We start from the raw sequence: 13604 nt of genomic DNA, 5'->3' as shown, positions 1-13604 counted from the left end.
AACCAGGCGAAGGAAACAACACCAACACTTTCTCTCCCGGCATAATGGAGGGTAGTGTGCATATATATGTATATGTGTATATATATATAGTGCTGTCAAACGATTAATCGCGATTTATCGCATCCAAAATACAAGGTTTTTTTACATGATATATGTGTGTGTGTGTGTGTGCGGTGTATATTTATTATGTATAAATACACATGCATGTATATATATATTTAAGAAAAATGTTACGTTTATATATTAAATATATTTATATATGATATAATTTATATAAATATATACATGTAAATAGATGTAAATATTTTCAAAATATATGCTGTATGTGTGTGTCTTTATATATACATAATAAATATACACAGTACACACATATATTATGTAAACAAAAACTTTTATTTTGGATGCGATTAATCGTTTGACAGCACTATATATATATATATATATATATATGCACACTACCCTCCATAAGTATTGAAACAGTAAAGACAAAATTTCTTTGTTTGCTGTGGAGTCAAGACATTTGCAAATATGATTAAAAGATGAATATGAGACAAAACTACAGAATGTCACATTTTATTATTAGCTGTTTCAACACATACATGTTTTACCAAATAAAAAGGACAGCACTTTTAGGGTTCATCCCACTATTTGATGTGAGCATTAGTATTGGGACAGTTGAACTTAAGGCTGATGTAAAAGATTAAAAGGTATTATTTTGTTGCAGATCCCTTGCATGCAATCGGAGCAGCTATTATTTAGTTGCAGATCCCTTGCGTGCAATCAGAGCAGTGAGTCTGCGACCCACAGACATCACCAGACTCTTGGTCTTATCCTTTGAAATGCTTTTCCCAGCCTTTAATGCAGCCAATTCCAACTGTTGCTTGTTTTGGGGAGTTTCTGCCTTTAGTCTCCTCTTCAGCTGGTGAAATTCATGTTCAATGGGATTTAAATCTGGAGATTGATTTGAGCAATCTAAGACTTTCCCTTTCTTTGCCCTGATAAACTCCTTGACTGAACTGGCAGTGTGTTTTGGGTCATTGTCCTGATGCAATATGAAGCACGTCCCAATGAATCTGGTGGCATTTTCTTGAATATTGGTAGCCAAGATGGTTTTGTACCCTTCCAAATTCATTTTGGTACTATTATTTATCATACATTAAGTCATCATTACATTTTCTTTATTATTGATAGGTAGGATGGTTTTGTACCTACCCTTCTTCATTTTGGTACTATTATTTATCATACATTAAGTCATCATTAAAATTGAGAGGGCCTGTTCCAGAGACAGCCATGCATGCCCATGCCATGACACAATCTCCACCATGCTTTACAAATGAGGTTGTATGCTTAGGATCATTTGCAGTTCCACTTTTTCTCCACACTTTTGTTTTCCCATCACTAAGATGAAGGTTAATCTTTGTCTCATCTGTCCATAAAACTCTGTTCCAATACGGTGTGTTCATAGAGGTTTCCATGGGCCAATGCGAATAAATCTAGATTTAAATTCAGAAAGACACGATATTGTCGGACCTGACGTTTTATTCTTAAAAGTTTTATTTTATTCCAAAACAACTAGAAGTGATATGAGAGTGATACATACATACATACACTACCAGTCAAAAGTTTTTGAACAATAATATTTTTTAAATGTTTTTTAAAGAAGTCTTTTCTCACCAAACCTGCATTTATTTGATCCAAAATATTATTATTATTATTATTATTATCAAAATTTAAAACAGTTGAGTAAAATTTTTTCGGGATTCTTTGATGAATAGAAAGATCAAGAGATCAGTATTTATCTGAAATAAAAAGCTTTTGTAACATTATACACTATACAATTCTTCACCTTATTTGTTTCAGAGTAGCAACAGTTTATCTTTCCAGATTACGTAGCTCTGACAAAGCATCATTCAACATAATCACTTGCATTTTATGCATCTTATGCTCTTTATTCCTGTTTCATTTATGGTATTCATTTAGAAGTTGTTGATTACTCTTGTCTATCTTTTGTTAATAAAATCTATTTTATTACACTTGTGTCTTCCTTGTGTTGATGATTCAGAAAGAGGTTCTACAAGTTAGAGATCCCACCAATCTTTCTTATGTGATGTACTCATAACCACACCTTAAGTGACACCTGATCCAAATATCATAACGTCATTGGTGACACGAGAATCCATCACTACACTATTTCGCCTCCCTAGGTTGACGAAAGCAAAATTCACTACACCAGACAAAATTAATATTTTCTGACAGGCTGGATCTGATATTTCTGACATGGCGGCATGATTTTACAGTGTGCTTTTTTTTTTTAAATATACAATTGCAATGAATAGGTCCTTTTTATTGCCATTAAAGTGAAATAACTGAATATAAACATAGGAGCCTGATAAAAAAATGCTTATTTTAGAAGAAAATTTCAGACAGCACTTAAAGAGGCTTTTGCATAAATTTGATTTATGTCATCAGTTATTCACCCTCATCTCATTCCAAACTCGTAATACTTTCGTTCATCTTCTGAATAGTGAACACAAATTAAGATATTTGAATGAAATCTGTACAATTTCTGTCCCTTCATTGACAGTCCACACAACTACCACTTTGACACTCAAAAGTTCATGAAGTGATTGCAAAATTAATCCACATGAATTGAGTGATTTAGGCACAATTTTCTAAAGGGACTCAATCATTTTATGTGATTCGTAGATTTAATTTACTCTTTTATTCACAACTAAACATTCATCAGTGCACATATTAGTTATGTTAAATGATGTGTGTGAACCAGTGAGGTTCATTCTGCTGTTATGCAGCATGTTTCAGCTTTTGCAAGAACCAATGAGTTTTGATCTGTGCGACAACTACAATAATAATAATAGTGGGAAGCAATGCCCCCTGGGGGCGTTTTACCCCACCAGGTTTGAAAAAAAAAAAAATAATAATTGTCAGTCTGAAAATATAATTATACTTTTCTTAAATAACACATAGGCCTACTCCCTATCTACAGGCCTTACTATTCTCATATCATATAACTGATGTTCTACAAAACATCAAGCTTTAAATCAACATGTTTTCTCTACTGGTAAGATTAAAGTAGTAACCTCCTACTCCCCCACTTGTCCTCTTTTTCTTTAATTTATTGTGTAGAATGTGATGTGAAAACTATAATCCGAATGTTTGTTTGTAAAACTGTCAGTTATGAGTCTATGACTGGCTTTCTGTTGGTGTTCAACAAGTGAATTGGTAACACTTTACAATAATAATCCATTAGTTAATGTTAGTTCATGTAAAAAAAAAAAAAATAAATAAAAGTAGGCCTACATTTATTACAGTATTTATTAATCTTTGTTAATGTTAGTTAATGAAAATACAGTCATTCGCTATTAGTTCAATTCACAGTGCATATAATGTTAACGATGATTTTAATGCATTAGTAAATGTTGAAATTAACATTAACTAAGATTAATAAATGCTGTAGAAGTATTTCTTAGTTAAGTAGTTAACTAATATTAACTAATGAACCTTTCTGTAAGGTGTTAAAAAAAGCTTGGACGGACTCGAATGCCATCTTATGGTCAGACGCGGGAATTTATGCGGCGCGACCCTCACTGTACATTATGTGTATTCTCTAACCATCGGCTGTTCCTCTGTTTTACATTCGTTATCGCGGTGCATTTTGAGATTGAATGAGTAAAAGACTATACTTTAAGGGGATTTTGAAGGAGTGCACTCGATAACATCCATTATGGTTTCGGGCACCACAACTAACGCCGTGCGCCCACCATTGTGTCTCGCAGTGATGACGTCACATCACGCGCGTTCTTGCACTCATTCCAGCAAGTCTTCTGAGGTGAGCTGTTCGCATTTCTTTATATATTTACACAATCATGACAAAACGTTTTTATATGCGACATTTATAGCGGTCATCTTTGTCTTATTTTCATAGGATTCTGTGCGTCTTTTGTGGCGTTTGTTGACTCAGATTAAGGAACTGGGCGATGATTTTTTTTGTGTAACGTTATATTGGTTTGTTTCGATGTTTGAAAAGTACTCTTACATGGTATTCATGTCAAGTCACTGTATAAATGTGAAAGACCTTACTAAAACGAAGCTTAACGGTTTGGATTAATTTTTTATGTTTTTCTTCTAAGATTGTTAGAAATAGTAGTACTATTACAGTGCAGTTTTATCGTTATCAGAATATATCATGTGTGACTCCTATTATCTTAAATTATCAGGTTATTGATTAAACAATAATCTCTTTATTCCATGTCAAAAGCTCCCCTCATTAAATATCTTGTAATAATGCTCATTTCATTGATGGAGCAAACTACATGATCAACACTTTCGAGGTCTTAAAGATACGTTGTTAGAAATAGTAGTACTATTACAGTGCAGTTTTATCGTTATCAGAATATATCATGTGTGACTCATATTATCTTAAATTATCAGGTTATTGATTAAACAATAATCTCTTTATTCCATGTCAACAGCTCCCCCTCATTCACCTCATTAAATATCTTGTAATAATGCTCATTTCATTGGTGGAGCAAACTACATGATCAACACTTTCGAGGTCTTAAAGATACACCTCTCTTAACTTTAATTAATACACTTTAATGAACATTAATTTTGTGTAATTTTTTATTTGAAAAAACATGTTTCATATAAAACAGCAAATAAATAAATAATAACCAATTAACAAAAATATAGGTAGCTAAGTGAAAAGCTAAATGAAGTTAAAACAATTTCAGTTAGTTTATATTTTGATTGATGGGTAATTAAACATAACATATAATGTGTTACTCAATAATTGCTTTATTTTTGTATTTTTGCGGAACTTTTTCTATTCAACACAGGAATTCACCAATGCTGGATTGTTTTCATCATTTTACAAGTGAAGATTAGAAAACATAACATATAATGTGTTACTCAATAATTGCTTTATTTTTGTATTTTTGCGGAACTTTTTCTATTCAACACAGGAATTCACCAATGCTGGATTGTTTTCTTCATTTTACAAGTGAAGATTAGAGAACAATGAGAACATGAGTGATCCAGAACCCTGCAGAATAAATCACAAAGATACTGCAAAGCAAGGAGGTTGGTGTTTATTCTTGATTATTTATTAATGTTGCTGAATCACTCTCGCGATTGTTGATGTCAGACACATTGGCTTTTTTAATCTGGTGTGAGATTTACTTGAGCTGTGTGAGAAACGTATTTTATTGGACTGTCCTGCTTTTAATGCAGGTAGAAAATATTTTTATGAAGTAAGCTCACTTAAGGACTTGTGTGGAGAACTCTGCCTTTAGTAAACTCTGACAACGGATTAAACAACTTTGACTCCTGTGGCCTGTAGTACGAAGCAAGACGAATAAAAGAGTTGCGGAGTAAGTTTTTAGTTGACAAAACCCGAAAAAGCCAACCTGGTTTAGATCAGGATCAGCGGGCTCAAAAAGCTATATAAACATCCTCTGACAACTCAGAGTTTGAACCAGAGTTTGTAATGCAGGTAGAAAATATTTTTATGAAGTAAGCTTACTTAAGGACTTGTGTGGAGAACTCTGCCTTTAGTAAACTCTGACAACAGATTAAACAACTTTGACTCCTGTGGCCTGTAGTACGAAGCAAGACGAATAAACTCAGAGTTGCGGAGTAAGTTTTGAGTTGACAAAGCCCGATAAAGCCAACCTGGTTTAGATCAGGATCAGCGGGCTCAAAAAGCTATATAAACATTCTCTGACAACTCAGAGTTTGAACCAGAGTTTGTGATTAACTCTGGAGCGCATGCACCTGAAAGTGTGACATGTGCAGCAAACAGCCAATCACACGAAACATGGAGAGTGTCAGCAAAGCGGCAGTTGAATTCACTTCTCGCGAGAGTCTGCAATTCACTTTTCTTCTGAAGATTGAGAAGTCGTTATTAAAAATGTAATAAATGTAAATGCATTTACAAGGCAGGAATAAACAATTCTGCTGCAGCAAAAGTTTGAGAAGGCAGCAGAAAAAGCAGTGAAATCAAACTGGCAGCATCTGCGTTAAAAGCTATCTTATGGAAGCACTTTGGCTTCTATGAAGTTGAAGGGGGAAAGACCCTGGACAAGAGCCACACTATATGCAAGTTGTGTCAAGCCAAACTAAAATATTGTGGAAACGCAACAAATATGAGAAACCATATTACAGTAGTTGCTTAAGGCTGTATTAATTTGCTACAAGTATGCTGCTACAGGCACGTTTCATTTCCCATATTTTGCGCAGCTTGTCAGTGAACAACGGCTCTGGTTAGTAAATGCTGCTCCATGTGAAAGAGCGCAAACTTTGCAAAACACAAAATTTATGTCACTGCCAAAACTTTTGGCCACGACTGTACAGCATTGTTGTCATGGTGGTCAGAGTGAATTTTTGCGCTCTCGCCGCCGGCGGTGTGAACGCACGGTAATGGTATCTATTTTTTTGTAGTTGTAAACCCTACCTGTGAACACTGTAATCTGTGAACTCTCACTATGACCCTACATAGGACGAGAAATCTGGAAATGGATGGATGTCAGATTAAGAAAAATGCTTAAATATATTAGAAAAAATTTATAAAATTGCTAAAGGCAATTATTATAAGACAATCTCTTATAAACATGCATCAAAGTAATCACTTTATAGCAATTGTAGTCTTTCTAATATTACATCACGGTTTACTTTTATGTCTTTCCCTTCACATTTCTCTTATTTTTATGCTTTACTAATAATTAATTGTAACAAACAAACCAGTCAGACACACAATTATTTGTTATATTTAGAGTCCACGTAAAGCAATATTAATGTGTGTTCTGAGTTTGTCACACCAAAGAAAAATGTGTTAACCACCCTGCCAAATTTGAATGGTAAAAAAACGGCAAACTAATAAAATAAGGTATCAAAATCTTGGAAAAAATAAGCAATATTCTCTGCTCTCAAATGCTGGGGGCGTGTCCACTGGCGGGGCTGAAACCACACCCACTCGCGGAAAAGCTGCCATCTCTTTCAACTGTCTTCCTCTAGCAGCTTAATTTAAATAATGAGACCGAGCTGTTTTGTGAATTATCGCAACCAGGTATTATTCATTTACATGACGATGGCATAGTTAGCTAGCAAACTGTAGGCTGTACTAACTAAAGGTAATGACAGTAACTCGCGATTGAGCGGGCTAACCACTGATGCTAATGCGCACTAGTTATTAGATGTGTTCGACTTGATCGATCAGTGTATGACATCAAAGTACTGCAAGAGCAATTTGAAAGCGGAGCCATCTGCTCTTTACAGCACTCGCTGTACTTGATGTCACACACCGATTGGTCTATGGCCGCGCAGCGCTGCTTCAAGTTGAACACACCTCTTATAGTGTTAGAGGAGGGGCCATGCTCAGTGACTCCACTTCGTCATCAAGTCATGATTTTGGCCCTGCCCAAAAAATCCTAAACACGAAAATGGTGAAAAACTGTTTAACGGTCCAACTGCACAATTAAGTACTACATAGTTCACAGTCTTTGTAATATGTTTCAGCAATGCATTTCTAACATTTATAATGTGGTTAAAAACAATTCTCAGAATTGACTTTACACAGACTTTAACAAATAATCTTTCAAACCCCTTTCCCAACAAACTGTGTGTAAGGTTGTAAGTAGTGATCCCCACCTACAGCTAACTCCCAGGCAGGAACGATTTACAACCAGGAATGCAGAGCTTTTGCTCTAAACTCACTTTTAATCAGTCCATAGGACAGACACATAAAGGCCGTGACATAAAGGACTTCTCTCCATTGTCTGTTGTATTGTATACTGTTTTATGATAGTACTACTCAGCGTTACCCTGCGTTTATTGTGTCTCCTATTGAATAAATGCTCATTTAATGACTCACACTTTGGTGTACATCACCTCCTCCTCATAGAATGCAGCATGTGTTTGTTATATTAATCAGAGTATAAATAGACACAGACTACCAGAACCATTCTAACCATGCTTGCAGACAAAGGGCCATGAAACCTCCCAACAGAAGAATTTTCCAGCTTTCTTTTAAAATTACAACTTTCTCATTGATCAAGCCAACCGTGAGAGGTGTGACTTTTCCCAGACTTTATAGAGCATCCACACAAGTTCTCCGCTCATGGCAGTCTCTTCACCTTTGTCTATGGATTGCAGGCCAGCAGGCCCCAACTTACATCCATGTGCTCACTCTGTAAAGAGGACCCTCTCAACCACAAAGAGAGTCAAGTGTTTCTAATATTTCAGGCACTGATTAACAATGCTCTCCTGGATCAAATAAACCACTGGAAATATGTGGACGACATGACATGGCCCAGAGGTGGACTTCTCATCAGCCCTGTACTCTCCAGCAGATGTTGAAAGATCTTGGCATCTGGGAAGAGAAACATCAAATGAAACTCAACTCAAAATAATGCAATGTCTTACATGTTTCCCACATGAAACAGATACTTGGCCATCACTTTCTACAGATGAGAACACATAAAAAATATGTGTCCCTGTTAAAGTTTTAGGGCTTACCATCCAGAATGATTTGAATTGGGATTGTCAAGTGTTGTCCACAGCCAACAGAAAGCTCTCCGCCAGCTAAAAAAATTTGGTGTTCGAGATCAAGAATTGGTTATCATCTATACAGGGGATATGCGGCCTGTGTTAGAGTATGCATTTCCTGTTTGGCACAGTTTGTTGACAACTGATCAAGTTAAAAGGTTGGAAAGTGTTAATGTGGAGTAAATTGGTATTGGCATTTTATTGTAACAGCAAAATAATTCAGTGTTCCTTAATGATGAATGTCCTTGGGTACCTGTAATGATGCTGAAAAAGTAAACAAGTTAATAAATAAATAAAAAATGTCCCTGTCCAAAATGACACACTTGATATACACTTATGGTCTTGTGGACTTACAATGGTTGCCGCATGTGTGATTCCATCAAGTCCACAAGACTGTAGGCTGTCCCATTTGTTTTTTAGAAGGGTGCTCACGAGCGCCCCCTTTGCAGTCGATATGTGCCCTCAATGCACACTTTTCCTGAGTCCGCACTGGTGTGAGCTTCGCAGCAGACTTCTTTTCGACAAACAACACCGCGTTATTTCATGAAAGTGAAAAGGTGCGGACTCGTAGGAAGACCACGAGTGTATATGGTGCTATTTGGTACAGGGCCAATGACACAGCAACTTCAAGTAATTGCAGTTTCAGCCCATTTAATGGTACTATCAAGACCTTTTTCAGAGACTCCATGAGACTGCTTCAACTGCAAAGGCAGTGCAAGTATCGTACAGTTTGCTAACTAGGTTAGTGTAAGCTGTGGACCCCTTGATTAACAAGGTGAATTAGAAACTGATGTATCGTTTAAACCGTTAACTTGATTTAATTTCCCCTGCTTCTATATGGTTCTGTTCATCCACCTTAACTTCCCGTGTGTGTGTGTGTTTGTGTAGACTAGTTCTGTGTTCGTGATTTAGTACATAAAACTTTGTGTACAATACATTTCAATTCTCTGGTTCTAATTCTGATCCAAATATTATAATTACCACAAGTTATGATTATTAATATTTGCCCTTTGAGCTAATTCGCTACTAACCCTTTCTTACTTTCATTTTAGACCTAATGGAAGAGAGTGAGGAGAGTGAAGAACTGAGTGAGGCAGAGGAGAAACAGCATCATGTCAAAACTAGTGAGAAATCTTTGAGTTGCTCACAGACTAAAAGTAATTTATTGAAAGGAAGAGCCAAAAAGCCTTTCACCTGCCATCAGTGTGGGAAGAGTTACACAGTAAAAGGAACCCTGGCAATACACATGAGAATCCACACTGGAGAAAATCTGCACACATGTGATCAATGCGGAAAGAGTTTTCCGATAAAATCATACCTTAAGGATCACATGAGAATCCACACTGGAGAGAAGCCGTATTCATGTGATCAGTGCGGGAAGAGTTTTACAATGAAAGGAACCCTTAAGGATCACATGAGAGTTCACACTGGAGAGAAGCTGTACTCATGTGATCAGTGCGGGAAGAGTTTTGCATACAGACACAGTCTTAAAAGTCACACGAGAGCTCATAGTGGAGAGAAGCCGTACACATGTGATCAATGTGGGAATAGTTTCACAAGTAAAAGATCTCTTAATGAACACATGACAATCCACACTGGAGTGAAACCACACACATGTGATCAATGTGGGACGAGTTTCAGACAAAAAGCAGCCCTTAGGGAACACATGACCATCCACACTGGAGTGAAGCCGTTCGCATGTGATCAATGTGGAAAGAGTTTCAGAAAGTCATGCACTCTTAAAATACACCTGCGTCGTCATTCTGGAGAAAGACCATTTACCTGTGATCAGTGCGGTAAAACATTTTTTAGGTCAGATGCGCTGAAGGACCACCTAAAAGTTCATACAAAGGAGAAGCCTTACTTGTGTTCTTTGTGTGGAAAGAGTTTTAGTCAGTCGGGTACTTTAAAATTACATCAGAAAAGACACAACAGTGTGAAGGAGCATATGTGTTTTGATTGTGGGAAAACTTTTGTTAGAGATGCTGAACTGAAACTGCACCAGAGCACTCACACTGGAGAAAAACCTTTCAAGTGTTCTCACTGTGACAAGAGGTTCAGATGGTCAGATTATCTGAAAAAACATGAGAGGATCCACAGTGGAGAAAAACCTTTCAAGTGTTCACACTGTGACAAGAGATTCAAATGGTCAGAATATCTGAAAAAACATGAGAGGATCCACACTGGAGAGAAACCGTATCACTGCAGTCAATGTGGGAAGAGTTTCACTCTGTCATCATCTTTACTCAGTCATACAAAAAACAAATGTCTGAAATCATGAACTCCTATCTGAATTATTCTTTGGATCCAGCACATTTAATCGTGACCGTGTCCTCATCAAACATGACCCAATAAAACAAGCAATAAAGTCGATCTCTTCTATATAAATCTGCTCTAACCAGCAACAAGCAGCGACAGAACAACAAAACATCATCTGGGGGTTGTTTCATAAAAGACGCTAAGAAAAGCGAGGATTAAAGTCCAAAACCTGACTTGAAACAACCTATCAAATCAATCGGGACTAAAGCGGTTTCATAAAGGACCATTTAGGTTCACACAATCTCACTAATTTGATCCACGTTCAATAATTTGATGTTCACGCTTATTCTTAAGCAGCCCTTAATGTCCATCATTGATCAATTGATCCACCATGGCAAACAGCGAATATATTTGTGCTGTTTAATGCATTTGAGACGTGTTTTCCACAGTGCATAATGGACATGTCACAGTTATATTCTTCATCTGTAAATGTTAGAAAGTCATGCAAATATATCCATTTTGCTGTCAGGAGTGGGTGAGGCTTGCACGAGTGAACGAGCGCTGCTGCGCACATGTGCACTAAATAGACAGACCGTAATCGAATAATAGCGCAATAATTTTGAGTAAAATATATATTTTGTTAAAATATTTGTTGTTGGACATTTAATGTGACAAATGTAGAATTTTAGTCCTACATATAAGTGTATTTTTATGATAGCAGTAACCAGGGGTGTGGACTCAAGTCACATGACTCGAGGCTTGACTCGGACTCGAGTCCCAAATTTGATGACTTGCAACTCGACTTGACATAATTAAAGAAGACTTGAGACTCGACTTAGACTTTCACAGCAATGACTCAAAATTTGACTTGGACTTGAGCCCTGTGACTCGGAAAGACTTTATGATTTTACATATTTTAATTGCATGTGCTTTTTATTTTATTTAAACCTCCATTAAGTTAACAGTTAATCCATAATAATCGAGATTTAAATCTAAGTTTAAAGTTATGGAGCAACAGGATTAATCTTAAATGGGCTATAATTTAAATTCAGGATCAAAATGATGGGTTAAAATGTAAACAAGCTAATTTTTAAAGGTTTAAAGTTTGGTGCAACAGAATTATTAGATAAACCTTGATTCAATCTAGATTTAAAATTAATCATTGCAAAACCATTTAGCTATAATTTGAAGAGAAAAAAAAGCACATTATGCCTAATGTCTGAAGTGGGCAAGCGGCAATAGGCCTAGTGATTAGGGCTGCACGATATATTGCATGCAATTGTCATGCGCATCTCGTCAGTAAAGCCGGTTCCGTGATTAGTCGTAAATCTCCATCACCTGCTTTCAAATGGAGCGGCATTTAATACACAGAGCCGTAGTTCACTGACAAGCTAATAATACTTGATAAGAAAATTGCGTAGCTTGTCAGTGAACTACGGCTACACCGTTGGTCGGCCCCCTAGAGTCGGCGGCCATGGCTCCTCCCTCCATCATCTCCTCCCTGGACTCTGTCTGCCGGCCCCCTCCCGGGCGTCCATCCTCCTCCGGAACCTCCCCCTTAGTTCCCACCCATTCCCCCCTCTGTTGTTCTACGGTGCGAGGACGCACCTACCGGGAGGGGGGAGTAATGTCACGCCCCTGAACGGTTTGTTGTGCTCTGTGACCCAGTTTCTTCCCCATGTGTTCCTCTTCCCTGTTAATTAGTCATTCCATGCACCTGTGTTCCCCTGATTGCCCTGTGTTTATCAGCCCCAGTCTGTGCTATCTGTGTTTGTCGGAGATTATACGTCTACCCTGGTGTTTCCTGTGCTCCTGTCTGCCCCATGTATTCCCTTGAAGGTTGGATTAAAATACTATTGTTTCGTGTATCCCTGGTCTCCTCGTTCCTCACTCCTCGCCTTAAGGGAAGTGTGACATCATGAGTTTGTCTGCATCCATAGTGCATGTTTCCTCTCACTTGTAAAGTATGTTAGCAGTTATTTCTTCTAGTTCTTTCAAAGCAGTTCTTTCTGCGTTTCCGCTCACATGTTTTTAAATCTGTTTCATTGAGGTTCCAAATAATGGCTCATTGGGTTAGATATAACACCTAGAAACATATTCTTATGCACACATGCAAAGTATGTTGCAGCTGTAGTTCTATGAAATTCTGTTGTCTTAGCTACTCTGTTACTAATAAAAGTAGTTTTTTCACTGCTTGTCCTATTTTGGCACAATTCCTAAATTGAACTCGAGTAGTTTTACTAAAAGCACCCAACTCGCATGATATTGAACTATGTCAAACATATTCTTCCTGCCTTCCTGATATAAATTACTATAAATTTGATATGGTAATTAATTCTGAGACACTAAATTGGGTAAAGAGCACAAATGACTTTAAGACTTGAAGCTAAAGTTGAGGACTTGCAACTTGACTTGGACTTGCCCGTCTTGACTCGGGACTTGACTCGAGAATTGAATGCAAAGACTCCAGACTTACTTGTGACTTGCAAAACAAGACTTGGTCACACCTCTGACAGTAACTGTAAATTAAATGTAAGCTGGCTAATACAGCCCTAATTACTCAAATGAGTAAATGTATATTCCTCTTATCAGTTAAAATGTAGTCTGATTTCTATTATTTTCATTTTTAATTCAGTGATTTTAACTTTTAATTTAGTGTTTTTAAAGGGGTCATATGATGCGATTTAAATTTTTCCTTTCTCTTTGGAGTGTTACAAGCTCTTGGTGCATAAAGAAGATCTGTAAAGTTGCAAAGACTAAAGTCTCAAATCCAAAGAGATATT

At 36.9% G+C, this 13604-nt stretch overlaps 1 protein-coding gene across 1 annotated transcript in view; it reads left to right on the top strand.

The window, feature by feature from the left end:
* The first annotated feature begins 3590 nt into the window (after positions 1-3590).
* LOC107754615 (gastrula zinc finger protein XlCGF57.1-like) overlaps positions 3591-13604 on the top strand; it is a 26146-nt gene continuing 16132 nt past the window's right edge. The window contains exons 1-3 of the mRNA XM_016571127.1: positions 3591-3847; positions 4983-5100; positions 9615-10811. Of these exons, the coding sequence (XP_016426613.1) occupies positions 5046-5100; positions 9615-10811 (1252 nt within the window). The 5' untranslated portion in view covers positions 3591-3847; positions 4983-5045. The remainder of the gene's footprint in view (positions 3848-4982; positions 5101-9614; positions 10812-13604) is intronic.

This window comes from Sinocyclocheilus rhinocerous, unplaced genomic scaffold (genome assembly GCF_001515625.1).
Source record: "Sinocyclocheilus rhinocerous isolate Xijiao unplaced genomic scaffold, SAMN03320098_v1.1 scaffold3915, whole genome shotgun sequence".
Classification (NCBI taxonomy): Eukaryota; Metazoa; Chordata; class Actinopteri; order Cypriniformes; family Cyprinidae; genus Sinocyclocheilus; species Sinocyclocheilus rhinocerous.
This window is presented reverse-complemented; position numbering and strand designations above follow the sequence as displayed.